The 15,899-nt window shown below is 41.0% G+C and overlaps 1 protein-coding gene across 16 annotated transcripts in view; it reads left to right on the top strand.

Annotated features, from left to right (window-relative positions):
- The window catches only part of ppip5k1a (diphosphoinositol pentakisphosphate kinase 1a), a 42,171-nt gene extending 27,270 nt beyond the window's left edge, over positions 1-14,901 (top strand). For 2 of the 16 annotated variants that reach the window (XM_047580484.1, XM_047580480.1), the window contains 6 exons: positions 1,113-1,175; positions 6,546-6,587; positions 7,368-7,547; positions 9,974-10,111; positions 11,184-11,294; positions 12,426-14,901. In XM_047580484.1, the coding sequence (XP_047436440.1) occupies positions 1,113-1,175; positions 6,546-6,587; positions 7,368-7,547; positions 9,974-10,111; positions 11,184-11,294; positions 12,426-13,111 (1,220 nt within the window). In that variant the 3' untranslated portion in view covers positions 13,112-14,901. The remainder of the gene's footprint in view (positions 1-1,112; positions 1,176-6,545; positions 6,588-7,367; positions 7,548-9,973; positions 10,112-11,183; positions 11,295-12,425) is intronic. The other 14 variants (XM_047580488.1, XM_047580482.1, XM_047580485.1 and 11 more) reach the window with 7 other exon arrangements.
- Positions 14,902-15,899: the final 998 nt, after the last annotated feature.

Here is a 15,899-nt window from a genome sequence, read left to right as displayed (position 1 = left end):
GTTACATTTTTAGAGCAGCATTGATTTATCAGTAATTATCCTTTAGCTTCCTCCTTAAAACATGAGTGTCTCATGTTTATTTCACATGATCCATGAACCTTTAAAGTTTCACACAAATCTAAAACATGACGGCACATTTTTTTTTTACCTCCACACCATCCAGGTTTTTATTCATTTATTTATTTCTTTATTTTATTTACTTTTGCACATGGATTCCAGCCCTCTGCTTGTTAACCACATATTATTCAAGTCTGATTTTGAATAATATTGTATGTGAAGATATTTTTTTTTTTGTTTGTCTAAAGGTACGAGGGGAGGGAGGGAAGGGGGAGGGGCTTAGCGCTGACTCCAAACATGGCGTCCATTGCTTGATTTGTCATGTTGTCATGTCGTCCACTAGGTGTCAGTGTGGCATCACACAGGTCGCCTCCTCTCAGCCTCCCTCCCTCCCTCCCTCCCTCCTCCCTCCTCCCTCCTCCTCCTCCTCGGTGTCTCTCACATGTAGCTTCGCTGTCGGTCTTTGTCATCCATCTTGTTACGCCTCATTTTCCAGAATCAGAGGAGCCATTCTATCTTCAGTGTAGTCAGTGCACCCCCCCCCGTCCCCGTCCCCGTCCCTCCCCCTTCCCCTTCCCCCCCTCCCACCCCTCAAATTGTGATTGAATCGGTGCATGCTGCTCTGTTGAGTGTATTTTTCTTATTTTAATTTGCTGAAGCATCTCAGTCCCGGTCGATATTTGTCGCCGTCGACAGAAGGATTCACTTCGGATTGTTGTGTAGCTCGTTACGGGAAAAAAGAAAAGAAATTAGACCTGAAGGTTGGGCTCGTTTATTTACTTTTTTAATTTATTTTCATCTTATTTGCTTCGTCCTCTCCACCTCCACCCCCCCCCCCCCACCTGAGTTAAAACCATCTCATCTCACTCCCACCAGGAAGACGTGTCGGCTCCACTCGACCGTTCAGCCTCATTTCCTGATCCTCCAGATCTTTTCTTTTTTTTTACCGCGTCCACGTTAGAAAAGAGCAGAGAGTTGAAGTGAAACATGAATTCATGTCAGTTATTGTGGCTCATAGTAACACTAGTGAATTTTTTTTTTTTTTATTTCCTCAGAGTTGTTGTCTATGCCGGCAGTAAAACGATTTTCTGTGTCGTTTGCAAAGCATCCGACTAATGGTACGTCTGCTTCTTTCAAGTATTTTTCCACTTCACCTCCCTTTGTCTTGCATGTCTTCAAACTTTCGTTTTTTGACCTTTTGGGGTTTTTTTGTTTGTTTTTTTTTTTTTTTTAATTCACATGGCCCTAAAGCATTCCAGGTTTTCTGTTATTTAATTTACTTTTTATTTATTTATTTTTGTTACCCATACGCTTTGGACTTTTTTCTAACACTGCCTGACATTCTCTTTCTAACCAGGGTTCCCACTGGTCCTCCAGCTTTGTGAGATATTTAATAAGAAGAGTTTAGACGAGGAATGTCAGCGATTTCTTTTTTTAAAAGAAGCAGCTTGTAGCAACACATTGTTTGACTCTTAAAACTTTCTGCGTCATATGTACCGATGCAGACGGTCTGAAGTGTGATCGGTCTGAAATGGATTTTCTCGTTAACGTCTCTCAACGTCCGGACAAATGCAAAAAGTTCTCCCTCCTCCTCCTCCTCCTCCCGCCTCCTAAACATCCATCTGCTGCCTCTCTCTCTTTTCTGCGTCGTGGTAGAAGTTCTTTAACATTTATCTCCATCTCTAAATGGTCTGATTCCTTCATTGCACACGAACAGACGACTGTTTTTGATTTAGTTTTAGTCAAACTGCAACTAACAACATTCATTTTGGCAGCTGTTTTAGAGTAAATGTCGTCTTTAGATGAAATACATCATTTATTTTCTGAAAGTTAAGGTTTTATAGAAGGATCAATAGATATGATCAACAAACACACACACACTGAGGTAATAAAATAATCAACTGCAAGAATATAACAGGATCAGTCTCATGTAATGTTGACACCCTGTGGTGTTTAACTACACACAAACTATCAGCCGATGCTGACACCAGTAAAAAAACGCAAATATCGGTCGATCTCTGAACATAACTATTATTATGGTGATTCAAGGTGAAACCGTTAAGAATGAAGCCAAATAGCGTTTCAGTTTCAGTCAGTATAAAACTGCAGCAGGATTCCTACGATACCTACACAAGTCTGGAAAAGTACGGAATTAGATTTTATAAATTTCCAGGTCTGGAAAAGTATGAAAAATGAAAACTAGTGTATATATAAAAAAAGAAAATTCCAGTTTCCAAGACTGTTACCACTGTTCAAGTTATGATTATAATTTATATATTTATTAATTTATTTTTGTATTTGACTTAGTCTTTAAATCATTAAATTATTTGAATACTTATTATTATTTGATGTTTAAGAATGGCAGTGAGGCCAAGTCTTCTGTAACATCAGGTAGTTCAGCTGCTCATGTACATGACCAACTTCCAAAAAAACAAAGTTCACTGAATTCATTTTAACTTATTTGTATGAGTTACATAACCTGGCTAATTATTTGGTGACATAACAGTATATATATCCAAAATAATGAAAACAAACGATTAATTCCGTCGTTTACTTACATTAAACACAACTCAAGTGCTATAAATTTTATTTATTTATTTTTTTACCAAGAAGTCTAAAAAAATACAAAAAATGTATAATCAACCAAAATATTTGTGACCCACCTGCAATACCCACGCGGACCCTGTAGGGGTCGCGAACCCCCTGTTGAAGACCTGTGGTTCACTGTATTACTTTGTATTTGGCCGTGTATGCAAGAAGGATTCATTCCAGGAACCACATTTATTATACACAATTATAACTAAATGCTAAATGCTAATACATTATACACTCTTCTGTCCACTGTTTATGTAATAATATATAATAGTAATATGTGGCTGAGATCAGACAAACGGCTCTTATCCAATCACATGACAGGGACGCACATTTAGAAAATGATCTTGTATAATGAATAACATCTTATCGCATCAAATATCAGTCCCACCTGGTTTCATAAACATTTCCTCATAACTTTTATTATCAGATGTTAGTTTTAGCTCGTTATCGTCTTCGTTAACATTATAATTAACAAATATAAGTTTAAACCAAGCTTCAGAGTGTCGACCACCAGAAGACACGACTATTATATGCATTTACTAGAGTACCTAATGAACTGGCAAGTGTGTGTAGGCGAGGAATTTTGTAGGTTCACGATCGAGAGACTCCACAGATTTAAAATTACCGGGCCAGCTGAAAAAAAAAAATGATCATGAAAGGTCAAACATTTCTTATTTAAGAGCTTCTTTCAATCATCATAAAGTTTGGGGACGTGCAAGAGACGAAGAGGAACTGAAGCAGAACAGGTTAAAAATATCCCGACGTTCGTTTTCACTTTTAATGGACGTATCACATCAAACCGCTTCATCATTCATATTTTAACCTTTTTAGACCCCCCCCCCCACCTCTCTGTTTTCATAATTAAAAGGTGTTAATGAGCCACGGCTGGGAACCCTGTTTAACATCCTGCATACAGTTTGTAAATTGGTTTCCATTATCCAGTAATTCATAGTTTTGTTTTTTTGTTTTTTTTTCCAGTTGATAGATGAGTGTGTGTGTGTGTGTGTGTGTGTGTGTTGCCAAGTAACTACATAAAACAATGTGAACACGGCAAATCAATGTTTAACCCTCCTCCTCTATTCCTCTGACCTCCACCTCCCGACTATATATATATTTATATTTATTTATTTATTTGTGCTCTTTGCATTTATTGTGTGGATTTCTGAGTTCAGTCACAGCTTAATTGACAAACTGGGGACGGGTTAAATCATTGCTCATCCCATCTCCTGTGTCTGTTCTGAAAGAAACGATGGTCAGCTCTGTTTTTATTCATTCAGACTTAAAAAACAAAACAAAAAGAAAAAAAAAACCACCAAATTTAAAGTTATTGAAGCAGAAGTGGAACAAAAGTGTTTGTGCCACAACGTGAAGTCTTTGCTTTGCTCTTCTTTTTTTTTTTTGTTACTTGGAGGTTTTATTTTTTTGATTGTGAATGATGAGACGGAAGGAAATTATCGACCGGGAGAGTTTCTAGTGGCAGCAGGCGTTGGTTTCCATGCGTTTGTATTTATTCCACCATTATCTTTAGAAAAATACCAAATAACGACTGGTTTCTATCGACTAAATGTGCCTTGGATGGCTGCATTGGATCGCTTTGTGTACTTCTTCTGTGTTTTTGTGTAAATAGCGCAACATATTTTGCTTCTTGTGCGCATTGATGTGTTGCAACACCGCAGTCGATTCATATTTTTGAAGTTTAATTGTGAGAATGGATGTTTTACTTAAAAACCACAGATGTTTGATGACTTTACATATTCAGGAAGTTCAGTTTGCTGCTCACTTTTCCATGGACGTGTGACATCGTACAATATTTAGGAAGAATCCATGCAAACACGAGCGTTATCTGGCGTTAAAGCTTTTATAAAATGGTAATTTTAATTGCTAATATGGCAACTATATGTGGATATAGGACGACGGTATGTGTTCAGTCTAGTTGACTGTAACTGAGTTAGATCGTACGAGGCTCCTCTGACTTTTGGGATTTGTATTTTTTTTTTGTTTGTCTAAAGGTAAAATTGTAGTTTCAGAAAGGTTTTAGTAAATAATAAATTATCCCTAGAAGATAATGTACTGTACATACTTTCCAGGTGTCAAAAGCACTTTTTTATTTTATTTTTTGGAGTTGGATGTGAAGCAATAAAACAAAAGTTAAACAATTTACCAACTACCCCAATTTAATGCTTGTTACAAGTAAATAAAATAACAATTAACATCAGCATTTCTCAGATAAAAAATGAAAAAATAATTAAATAAAAGTAAGTATTCATGCAATAGAGGGTCAGTCACAAATATCATTCACCACAGGAACACAAGACAACACCTTGATGAGTTTTTCAGTATTTAGGTAGATTTGTCTAAAAGCTTCATCCGGGATTTATTAAATTTGATTTTTTTTTTAAAATGACTCAAAAATATCAGTGGACACAGAGAACCCAACCAAACACATAAAACAATAAACAAATTAAAAAATATAAAGCCAATATTACGTATTAGTGAAGTGTTTCCGTCAATGTAAAGAGACTCGGGTGTGGTTCAGTTCCTGGTTCAGTTCCTGGTTTAGTTTCTATAAATCAGAGATTTCTCTCAGTCTGATTGGACAAAGGAGCTTCGTGAGGAGTTAAATAAAGAAGGAGTTGTTGTTGCTGCTCATCAGGCTGGAAAAGGTTCCACAACCATCTCTAAAGAGTCTGGAAGCCACAAATAATCCATAGAGAGTCAGACAGATTGAAGACGACTGTTCCCCTCCACAGGAGTGGTCCACCAACAAACATCACTCCATCATAGTGGGAGAGGAACCAGAGGAACCCAGGGGAACTTCTAAGCAGCTAAAGGCCTCTCTCACATTGGCTGATGTTCATGATGATGAATCCACTCAACAACCAAAGACACTGCTCTCTGTCCACAAAGAACATGTGGGACAATGTTTAGTGGACAGATGAGACCAGAGTAGAATAGTTTGGTTTAAATGTTTGGAGATGAACCAACACTGCATTCCAGCATCAGAACCTCATCCCTCCATGACACATGGGGGCGCTAATGTCCTGGTTTGGGCCTGTTCTGCTGCATCTGCTCATCATTGATGGACCAATAAACTGTGAATTCTACCAGTGAACTCTGAAAGAAAATGTCAGGACATGAGTCCATGAGCTGAATGTGAAGAGAAACTGGGTCATGGAGGAAGACAAGGAGCCCAAGAACACCAGTGGTTCTCCAGAAGAACCAGATGAATGTTTAGGAACAAGTCAAAGTCCTGACCTTCATCCAGTAGAAACGTAGGAAACCACCAACATTTCAGGACTGAACTGGTTCTGTTTGAGGATTGGGATCAATAATAAGGGTTCATTTACTTTTGCACCTCACAGATATGAACAAATGGTTTATTTTCTTGAAGAAAAATAATAATACAGAAATTATAATATTTCTGTTTTGTTTCTTTGCTTGGGTTCTCTCTGGCTACTTTCAGGACTTGTGCAAAAATCTGTTGATGTTTTGAATATTTTTTTTTGCAGAAATGTAGATATTTCTAAAAGGTATAAAAACTTAATACTACTTTGCAGCATCACTGTGAATGTGAAGATGAAAGAACTGTGTGATTTTTATTCAGATTTTGTCATTTTAGACTGTAAACAATTAATTCTTCCTAGAAAATAACATAACAAAGGAAAGGACGAGACAAAATAATAACATAATTAAAACAAAATAATATTTTTGTGGCACTTTCCGTGATTGTGTATGCATGCGTTGTTGCGTTATTGCTCCAGTTTACCAACTACCCCCCTCTTTAATTTGTTTTACACTTAAAAAATACACATTTCTAACAAATAATACTTAAAAAAAAAAAAGTAATAATTCATGCAATAGAGGGTTATTCACAAATATCATCATCACCACAGGAACACAAGACGACAGCTCCACCCGAGCTCCGCCTCCGTCAGGTACGACCCCGCCCCCTCCGTCAGCCCCCAACTCCCTCAAACCCAGCGTTGATGCTTTGTGTTGGCACCAAATGTCCAGCTGCAGCGTTTTATTTAAAAGTATAAAATACATAAAAAGGCACCAGTGAATGTGGACGGTAGTAGGTTCACCTGCACATTGGACATGTCCCGCAGTGTTTCTCTGGAGACGTGGGCTTCCAGTTTGGGACTTTTTGTCGCTTCCTGTGAATGTCAGACTTGCTCCTTTCGTGGGTTCTCAGTCGCTGATTGGTTGATTGGGTTTTAAAGTAACGTTGGGACACTGCAGAGGAGCAACGTGGTGGTGTATTTATTTCGGTTTCATTCATTTTTCCTTTCGTTTCTGTTTTGTGTCGCTCTGAAGTTTTACTGAAGTGCTGGATGTTTTTTTTTTTTTTCTTGTCGCTTCATGATTTGCTGCTTTTTCTCCGGTCGCTGGCTGTCACGCAGCCTTGGAGAAGCTGTCGGCTGCTGCTGCTGCTGCTGCTTTCGTTCACGGCTTCGCCCCCATACACACCACACCTCTCCTCCTTCCTCCTGTCTTTGCCTCCTCCCACCACCTCCTCCCCTCCTCTTCCTCCTCTATCTCCAAGCTCCCACTTCCCTACTCATCTGTGTCGTTCTTCAGTCCTTCTCCCGCCTTCCTAGCTTAAAACCTATCGTTTCATGTCTTTTGTGCTGCTCCCTCCTCCTCCTCCTCCTCCTCCTCCTCTTCCTCCCTCCTTGTCCACTGCTCTGTCCTTCCTCCCTCTTCTTCCTCAGAGCCCTTGGAGGAGCACCACGTGGCCCAGTTGTTGAGGTGTTTCTCCACCGACCTCAGCCTGGGCTGCCACCTCCCTCTGGACGGGGCGCTGGCCCACCACCTCCACCAGTGCTCCTACCACCTCCGCCTCTTCCGAAACTGGCTCATCTCCGGCCAGGACCCCCTAGAGTACCTCCACGGTCAGCCCCTGGAGCCCCCGCCCTCCTTACCCCCAGCCTCACGCTTCCCTTCAACCACTGCTCATGGTTTTTTTGTTTTTTTTTGTTTGTTTTGTTGTTGGGACTGTGCTCGTGTTCTGTGGTTGACTCTCATGCTTGGCTCTCGTGATGTTTTCTTTCTGCATGCGTGCCTGTTTCTGTGGTTATGCAGACTTTTGAGCTGTTTGGGATTATTTTTCTGGGGGCCATTTTTTTTTTTTTTTCGTGCGACTACTCTCCTTCCCCCTTCTGCTGCAGTTTCCACTCCCACCTTTTTCTCCCCGTCCATAAAACTCTCAAACAATGAAATTAACTGCTGCCTTCAAAGGGAACCAATGAGCTTAATAGTATAAAAGCATCTAAAGCGACTGATTCTAAGAGTTTAACAGCCTCAGACATAGTAACATAACAACGTCAGGGCCAAGTACTGATCAGGTGTTTCAGTTGGGTTTAGTTGTCATCGGTTCTAGTTCCTCATCATACGTCACAGTCTTTAAATCCAATCAGCTTTCAGGTCTGAAGTTGCTCTCAGAGTTAAAGCCTTTGTCACGTTTGACATCTCGCCTTAAACCTTAAACCTTAAACCAGCCTCGTGAGACCATGGTGAGATTTCCTACGAGGAGATGCTGGAAAAACTAATTAAAAAACCTTTCTGAGCTCAACCCTAATCCACGTATCATCCAGCTCCACCATTTCCACCAAGATGTCAGAATCATCATCAAAACTCAGAAAACCAGGTTGTGACTGACACTGAACGTGATAAACACAAGCCCCTTTGAAGGCAGCATGAAATTTGAACATTTATAATCACAGAGTCATTGGAAATAAAGTAAATATTCCAACTTTCGGTCAAAAGTTTACATAGTCTTTACCCATCACCATGTTTAACTAAAAGTACAATTTGTAAAACTTTTCTTCTACAACACAACTAAAACTGTTAGTTTAACTATTAACTAATTAACTATTTATTATGAGGTGAAAGTCTTAAACTTTAAATTATCGGGTTAAAAAATGAAAAATACCTTTATGACGAACCCTATAACCAAACTCCATGATAAAGCTTCTCCTCTAAATACACCACTGCAGTAAAAGCACATGTTTGAGGACAGTAAACAGGAAACACCATCACTTGATTTATCCAGACAGAATCATAACAACAAGACGACAGGCTCAGTAACGGGTTTTAGCAAAATGAAAAAACAATAAATGAAGGATAAAGGAAGAACGGAGTTTTCACCAAAGTTTTAAAACAAAGCAGAGGTCTGAGAATCTTGTTTGGGTTGAGCTTCAAACCAAAATCTTGTTTTGAAAGCAAAGAGGATTTATTTTTTCCTAATTTGAGGTATTTTATTTTGAAAGGAGAAGCCTAGTGTTTCTAAAAGTCATCTTCTGAATCTTGCAAATAGCAGCTGGTTGTGATAAATAAATATGTAACGTGTCCATCATCAGTCAATTTTGTTCCGATTTGATTTTTAGATCTTTCAGTTTCAAAACTATTTTGTTTCGTTATTGGAAAAGATTCACAAAACCAATGGTTGTCATTCGTGGTATTTCCCTGTAGTCTTTTTGTACAGCTCTTCTCTGTTATAATACGTTTTAAATCCAAAAGGCAATTTTATTTTTTGATATAGTAAAATTAAAGGTCAGACCAGGTTGAATCTGAATTCAACCAAAAGCCTTAAACGTGAAGCTGTGTCAGGTCGAGATCAGATGGAAATTTTCCCTCCAGATTTAATCGAGACCTCGACATCACCAGACACCAAACGCGTTTCTTAACGTAAAATCTACGTCTCGTTCCGTCGCCTGACTCCAGGTTTAGTTTGAGTTTGAATGACTTTAACCAGCATGGGATTCCTGCTTGTCGTGCTGTACTCACACTTGACGCGAATGAAGCCTCGAAACGTCGTCCTGTGAGGGTTTAGAAGTCGGAGTTGAGCTGTGGTTTGACGCTTGGTGACTGTGGACGGCTCTGGTTTGTGAACTAACAGCGGTAGGAGCTGCTGCTGCCTCGGATGGCGTCAGCGCTGCAGTCTGGACAGCTTCGTTCCGAGCATCCGTGTGGCGGCGCTGACCGGACCCGGCAGATGTTACGTTCTCTTTGACACGAAGGTCCGTTCTGGACGTGGTGTCATGATGCCTCAGCGTGCAGCATGTTTTTGTTTTTGTTTTTATTTTTTGCAACTCGCCTGGAAACGTGTCCTAGAGGCTCTGAAATGGGAGCAGGTCTTCAGAGCTCCGCGTTGAGGGGTTAGCGTATGCGTGGCGTGTAGAGAGAGGCAGTGGTGTTGGGTGTCAGCTGAAGTGGTTTTTTGCCTGCTCCTCTTCCTCCTCCTACTACTTCTTCTTCTCTCCGGGCAAACCGAGGGCTGATGGGCCTGTGGGCATCGTCTCTCTCTCCTCTGCCTCAGGCTTCGAAGGCTGCTCCATGGTGCCCTCCATCTACCCTCTGGAGACGCTGCACAACTCGCTCTCGCTGAAACAGGTCAACGAGTTCCTCAACGGCGTGTGCGAGAGCGCCGGGGATCCGCACACCAGGACCACCAGAGGTTTGCATTTTAGTATTAAGCTTTTCAAGCAATGCACAGGTTTAAATGTTCATGTTTTTATTTCAAACGTGTGCAACAGTTAACATGAACATACCTATATATATCATGCACTGTTAGCTTCTTTTCTGCTAACATTGCAGTGTGAGTCTCCTTTACTAAAATATGTTGGATTCATGTTAATGTGAATTTAAAGAAATTTGAATTTGTTGGGGGAAAATGTTTAAAAATATGGAAAAATGTCTAATAAACCAAAGATTTTGTGAGTCCCCTGCAGGACCTGGTTTCTACAGGTCTAAAACACTGGTGGGGATGTTTAATGCTTTTACTCATAGTGATCACTACACTGAACAGATCAGCCACAACATTATGACCACTAACAGGAGAAGTGAATAACGTTGATCATCTCCTGAAAGTCCAGTGTTCTGCTGGGAATCGTTTGGTTTTCATTGGTGTGGATGTTACTTAGACATGTAGCACCCACCTAGACTAGACCAGACCAGACCAGACCCCCACCCACACCCCCCACCCCATAGTAATGACACATACAATACCACTTTAGGAAGAACTAGGAAGCTAAGAAAGCGAAAAATAATTAACAAACATCTATTTAACAAAACTATTTACAAAAATAAAATGGGCTCTTCATTCATTAACCCAAACCCAGCTTGTAACACCACTTCTCAACCACAACATGGACCAAATAGCTGCCTTATAAATGATCAACCTCTCCCAAAGTGGGGTCATATACCTGTGAGATGATCCAGAGGGGCCCCTCCCCTCAAAGGCCCCCATTAACAACATTCATCACCCTCAGAAGACCCGTGTCCATCCTTTGATGAGTCACCACAAGGGAAACATACACAGTATGGTCATAATGTTATGGCTGATCGGTGTGTTCATAAGCCATTTAATTTATAAATGCATGGAGTTGTTGCAGCAGTTGCATATTAGTCAACACGAAACTCTACGAGTCCGGTTGTCTTTGTCTCAGCTTGTTTTTTTGGACAGTTCTTTTTGGTCGAACACGTCATAACCACGTCTTCCCATCCCCCACATGTCTTCATTCCTGCAGCTCTGTCGGCCATGTTTGACACACACAACCATCCGTCGGTGGACTCGTACATCCCTCAGAGAGTCTCCTCCTCCATCTCCCTCAGATCTCGCTCTGACAGACCTCCCTGGTGTGAGTATCCAAACACGAGTAAGACGAGAAGAAAAGCCCTCAGTCATCGGCAGGAGACTCAGATACTAAAGACTAAAAGATCTGTATCGGTTTTAGAGGCAAAAAAAACCAAAAAGTTCTTCATGACTAGTTACTAGTGATGGTGAAATCAAAAGTGTTGATCTTGTCTTTTTTCTGAATCAGTTGTTCCAACCTGAGCTTTTGTTTGGTGTTTTGTTTGGTATCCAATTTTAATTAACAGCTGTAAAAACTAAGCATCGTATCTGGACCAGAAGTCGTCTTTGGAAAAAAAATGATGTCCTCATGTGTTGACACGGGGATTATTTCACTATTTCCATATTTTAATAAAGTACAAAATATAAAATTGGTTAATTTTCATGTCTGCTGTGCTAAAGCAGAATTACAAATAATAAACTCAGCCACAAACTCAGTTGAGTTCTTGCTTATTAGCGACGTTATAGCTCGTTACTATTAATTATAAAACATCATAAAAAAGCATAAAAAATAAGTTTTAATTGTAAAATCTGATGAAGTTTTGTTACATGATCGTCTGTAGAATGAATCCACTGAAATGATGCTGTCATCTAGTTTAGAGGATAAAAGTGTAAATGGAGCAGAATAATAATCTGCCACAAACCTAAAACTTAACGTCCCCATATGAGGACGCAGGGTCTGTAATGTCAAAAACAGCCCGACCTGCTACCGTAATAACTGTAGTCTGCGCGCAACATTTATTTCTCATTCATAAAAAGCTTAAATCTGGGACGTTTTTGGGGACAGCTTTATCGGGGGGGACAGCTCATCCAAAACGGGGACAGTCCCCAGAAATCAGGGACGTCTGGTCGTCCTAAAGAAACCCAAACATCCGACATAGCACTTTTTTTTTTTTAGTCTTCTCTTTCTGCTCCTTCATTTTCCATCTTCACCACCGTCACAGTGACACAGTCATGTGTGTTTAGAAACGTTACATTTAAAATTAAAATCCAGACCTTAAAGTCTCACTGACTCGGAATAAACAGTGGACAGTGAATAAACTCACAGTCTCGTTTCTCTGCAGAATCAATGCTCAGCTCTTGCAGATGAAGCCGTGTCTTAGACGTTGTCTCTTGTGTTGTGTCTTCGCGCCTGCAGACAGCAGCGGTCCCTCCAGCACGGTGTCCAGCGCCGGGCCGTCCTCCCCGACCACGGCCGACACTTCGCCGCGGTTCAGCTTCAGCGAGAAGATCTCGCTGACGCCTCAGAGCAGCGAGGAAACCCACTCCTCTCAGAACGCTTCCGCTCAGCCGCCGCCGCCGCCGCCGCCGCCGCCGCCGCCTGCAGCCGCCACCGCCGACCCCGGGGTTTCCCACCCTCCCGACATCCCCCTGACTCCCAATAACTCCCCGGAGGACGAGGACGACTCCGAGCACTGCGCCGCTGCTGCTGCTGCTGCTGATCCCGATCACCTCAAACTCACACTTGAAGGACCGGAGGCGGCTTCTCCTCCTCCTCCTTCCTCTTCTCCGTCTTCGTCTTCGTTTTTGGATCCCTCCGGCGACGCCGTGTCGGACCTGAGGCCGCCCTGCTCCGCTTTGGCCGAGCTCACCCTGGCCCGGATGGAGGGCTACTGCCTCCCCGGGTCCCTGCCGGTGCTGCTGGAGCTCCGCGAGAGCAGCAGCGAGGCGGGATCCAGCTCCCAGACGCCCCAGTCGCCCGAGGGGCCCGACGAGTTCTTCGACACCCAGGAGTCCATGGACCTGTGGATGGACAGTCCGGAGAGCCCCCCCCATCCCGAGACGCCCGTGGAGGTGGGGGCCACGCACACAGCCGAGCCGTAGAGAGCGGGACGGGCTCCAATTTCACCAGAAACTACTCTTAACCTCCTCCTCCTCCAGCTTGAATAACTGCGCATTGAGTCATTTTTGTGGCAGCTGATCCTCAGACAGTTCTACCTGTTGCCTTTTTTTTTTTTTTTTTTTTTAAATAAGTGTAGCAGAGACACCTCAGAGCCTCCAGACTCCGCTCGGTTCAGTCGAAGCTGCTCGTTTAGCGGCGTTTCAACCAATCGTCCTCCTGTTACTGTTGTCGCTCATAATAAGCTGGTGGTAAAACTTTTTTTTCCCCTTAAAGCTGCATTCGTTGGTTTCGGCCTCTAGGGGGCGGAACATCTCCAAAAAAACAAGAAAGCACTGAGTCTTAATCATTCAGGAAAACGCGCGGTAAAAAAGATGAAACGCAGAGAGAAACGAGGCTCAAAGCGAAGCTCCGCAGAATCTGGACGGATGTTTTCACGTGAGCTTTAATTAAAGTCCGTCTCTCACGCCGTCCGCGCTCGGATCCGCAGCAGCCGAGTCCTGATTAACCGACGTTAGACGAGCACAAGTTTCTGTTTTTTTTTTTTTTTCTTTCTTCGTTCCAGGGTGTAGAAACTAACAACAAACTAACAACAAACTAATAAACGCAGGAAACGACTCAGTCGCAGCAGAATTTGGGAGGAAACGCAATCAAATCGTTTGTTCTTGGTCACGTTGCAGCGTTTTAGATCCTGCAGCCGTGATTATTATTATTATTTTTTTTTTTTTTGTAAGAACAAAAAGATAATCTTCAATCAGCAGGTCAAACTATGTGTGTGTGTGTGTGTCTGTTTGTGTGCGTGTGTGTGTGTGTGCACCGCTTACTGCCAAAGTCCTGAAGCCTCATCGAAGATTTAATATAATCTGTAGGAAAGTATAAAGAAAATAATATTTATTTTGAAAAAATCGCATCTTGGGAGGAAAAAAAAAAATAAATAAATAAATACAAATAAATAATAATAAATAAATAAGTAAATAAATAAATGAAAGTCTGTATTTTTAATACCCACACATCAGATATTTAATTGTACCATAGCTGCTGTGTATATATTGTAAAATCAAGATGTGGGAGGATAAAGAATCTGTAAGATAATCTGTCACTGAACAAACAGGATCTGTGCTTTTATTGTTCTTGTTTTTGGGAGGAGGAGGAGGAGGAGGAGGAGGAGGAGGTGTGGGGGGGTTATGGACACATGCTTATTCAGGTAGACGCTGATGATGTGCAATCCTGTGTGTGTGATCGGTTTCATGTTACACTGCGATGTACTGTAGAGCTGAAATACACGACTGAGTGAAACTCTAAACGGGACGTGTCGTCTTCTTCAGGTCACACTCTTTACTTTAACTCACAACAACGACAAACTTCAACAGACTCTGGTCACGTGAGGTTCAGGCGGACGACGACAACAACAACAACAACCACAACAACAACAACAATAACAACGTGTTCCTTATTAAAACCTAAACTCCACAGCAGCGTTTAGACCTGGAGGAAACGTCCCGTCTCCTTCTTATTCCTCTGGAAGAAGAAGAACACGACTGAATGAAACAAAACAAGATTGTTCAACTGGTCCAGATGTTTCTCTTAAGATAATTAAAAAAGAAAAGAAAAGAAAAGCAAAGACAATCAGAATAATCACAACATTTAATGGAGAAAAGTTTTGAGAAGAGCTGATCAAGCTCAGCCACATTGTTCTAGATCAATAAGAACATAAATAATCCGAACATTTGTGAAATCTTAGAAGGTTAAAACATTTAACTTTAAAACAGAGCCCTGATTATAACCTCACTAAATAAAATCCTTTCAAAAAAAAGTATAAAACTATCTGTTCACTTCATCTAACTGAGTGTTTGTTTGTATTTACTTTTAAAATGTTTTAATTTAATGCTTTAATGTTTCATGTCCTCGTCCTCAATCTTCAATTCTTTCAGAGTTGAATGACGGATGTTGTTCTGTTTAAAATCACGATTCCCTGTTTAATTGTTCGTTTCCTCTGTGATCGTAAACATCATTATGACGTCGCTTGGTAACAACTTATTCCAGACGTTAATACTGTGAAGATATTTCTGTTCTGCTTTAAATTCTCCTCCAGGTCACGGTTCATCCAAGTAGCTTCTTCGGTTCTTTGAGGAGTTTTGGAGAGAACGTCTGTGGGTGTTTCCTCTTTAGTTTGGATTATTTCTGCGCGTGAACCACTTTTAGTCAGGACAAACTCAGGTTAATCTGAGCCACGAGTTACTGGTGAGTATTAACCAACAGGCCTTTACTTTCTCCTTTTAAATAAAAACCGGAGGAACCATTTATTTAAGGATCAAGTTTGGTGCTCGGGACGTTTTTATCACAAAAAAAACAAATAAATAAATAAAAATAGATCAGTGTGAAGGAAAGGCCATAAATAGTTCCTCTTCTTCTTCTTTGAAATCTAAAAATAATAAATCAAAAATAAAGAAATGTCAAACAATGTGCGGGAGAAACGTGTTTAAGGAAAGTTCTGATGAAGAATCTGCAGCTGGAAACTGGAAGGAGACGAGTGGAGGAAGTTAAATGAGGAACGTACGTGTTGTAACTTCTAACATTTAAAGTAGTTTCCAAATCCTCAAGGTTTCAGATTATTTCCAGGAAAATATCATGGATTTCTGATGTGGTCTGAGACCGGACGCAGTGGTTTTCACTCAGAGATGATTCTGTCCGGTCATGAAAAGAAATAATAAAAAAAAACAAAAAACATTGTTTATCAGCACATATAAATGTGGAAATCTGAAGTTCTAAATC

The sequence above is a fragment of the Mugil cephalus genome, chromosome 3 (assembly GCF_022458985.1).
Source record: "Mugil cephalus isolate CIBA_MC_2020 chromosome 3, CIBA_Mcephalus_1.1, whole genome shotgun sequence".
NCBI classification, from domain to species: Eukaryota; Metazoa; Chordata; class Actinopteri; order Mugiliformes; family Mugilidae; genus Mugil; species Mugil cephalus.
Note: the sequence above shows the minus strand (reverse complement) of the source record. Positions and strands in the feature narration are given on the sequence as shown.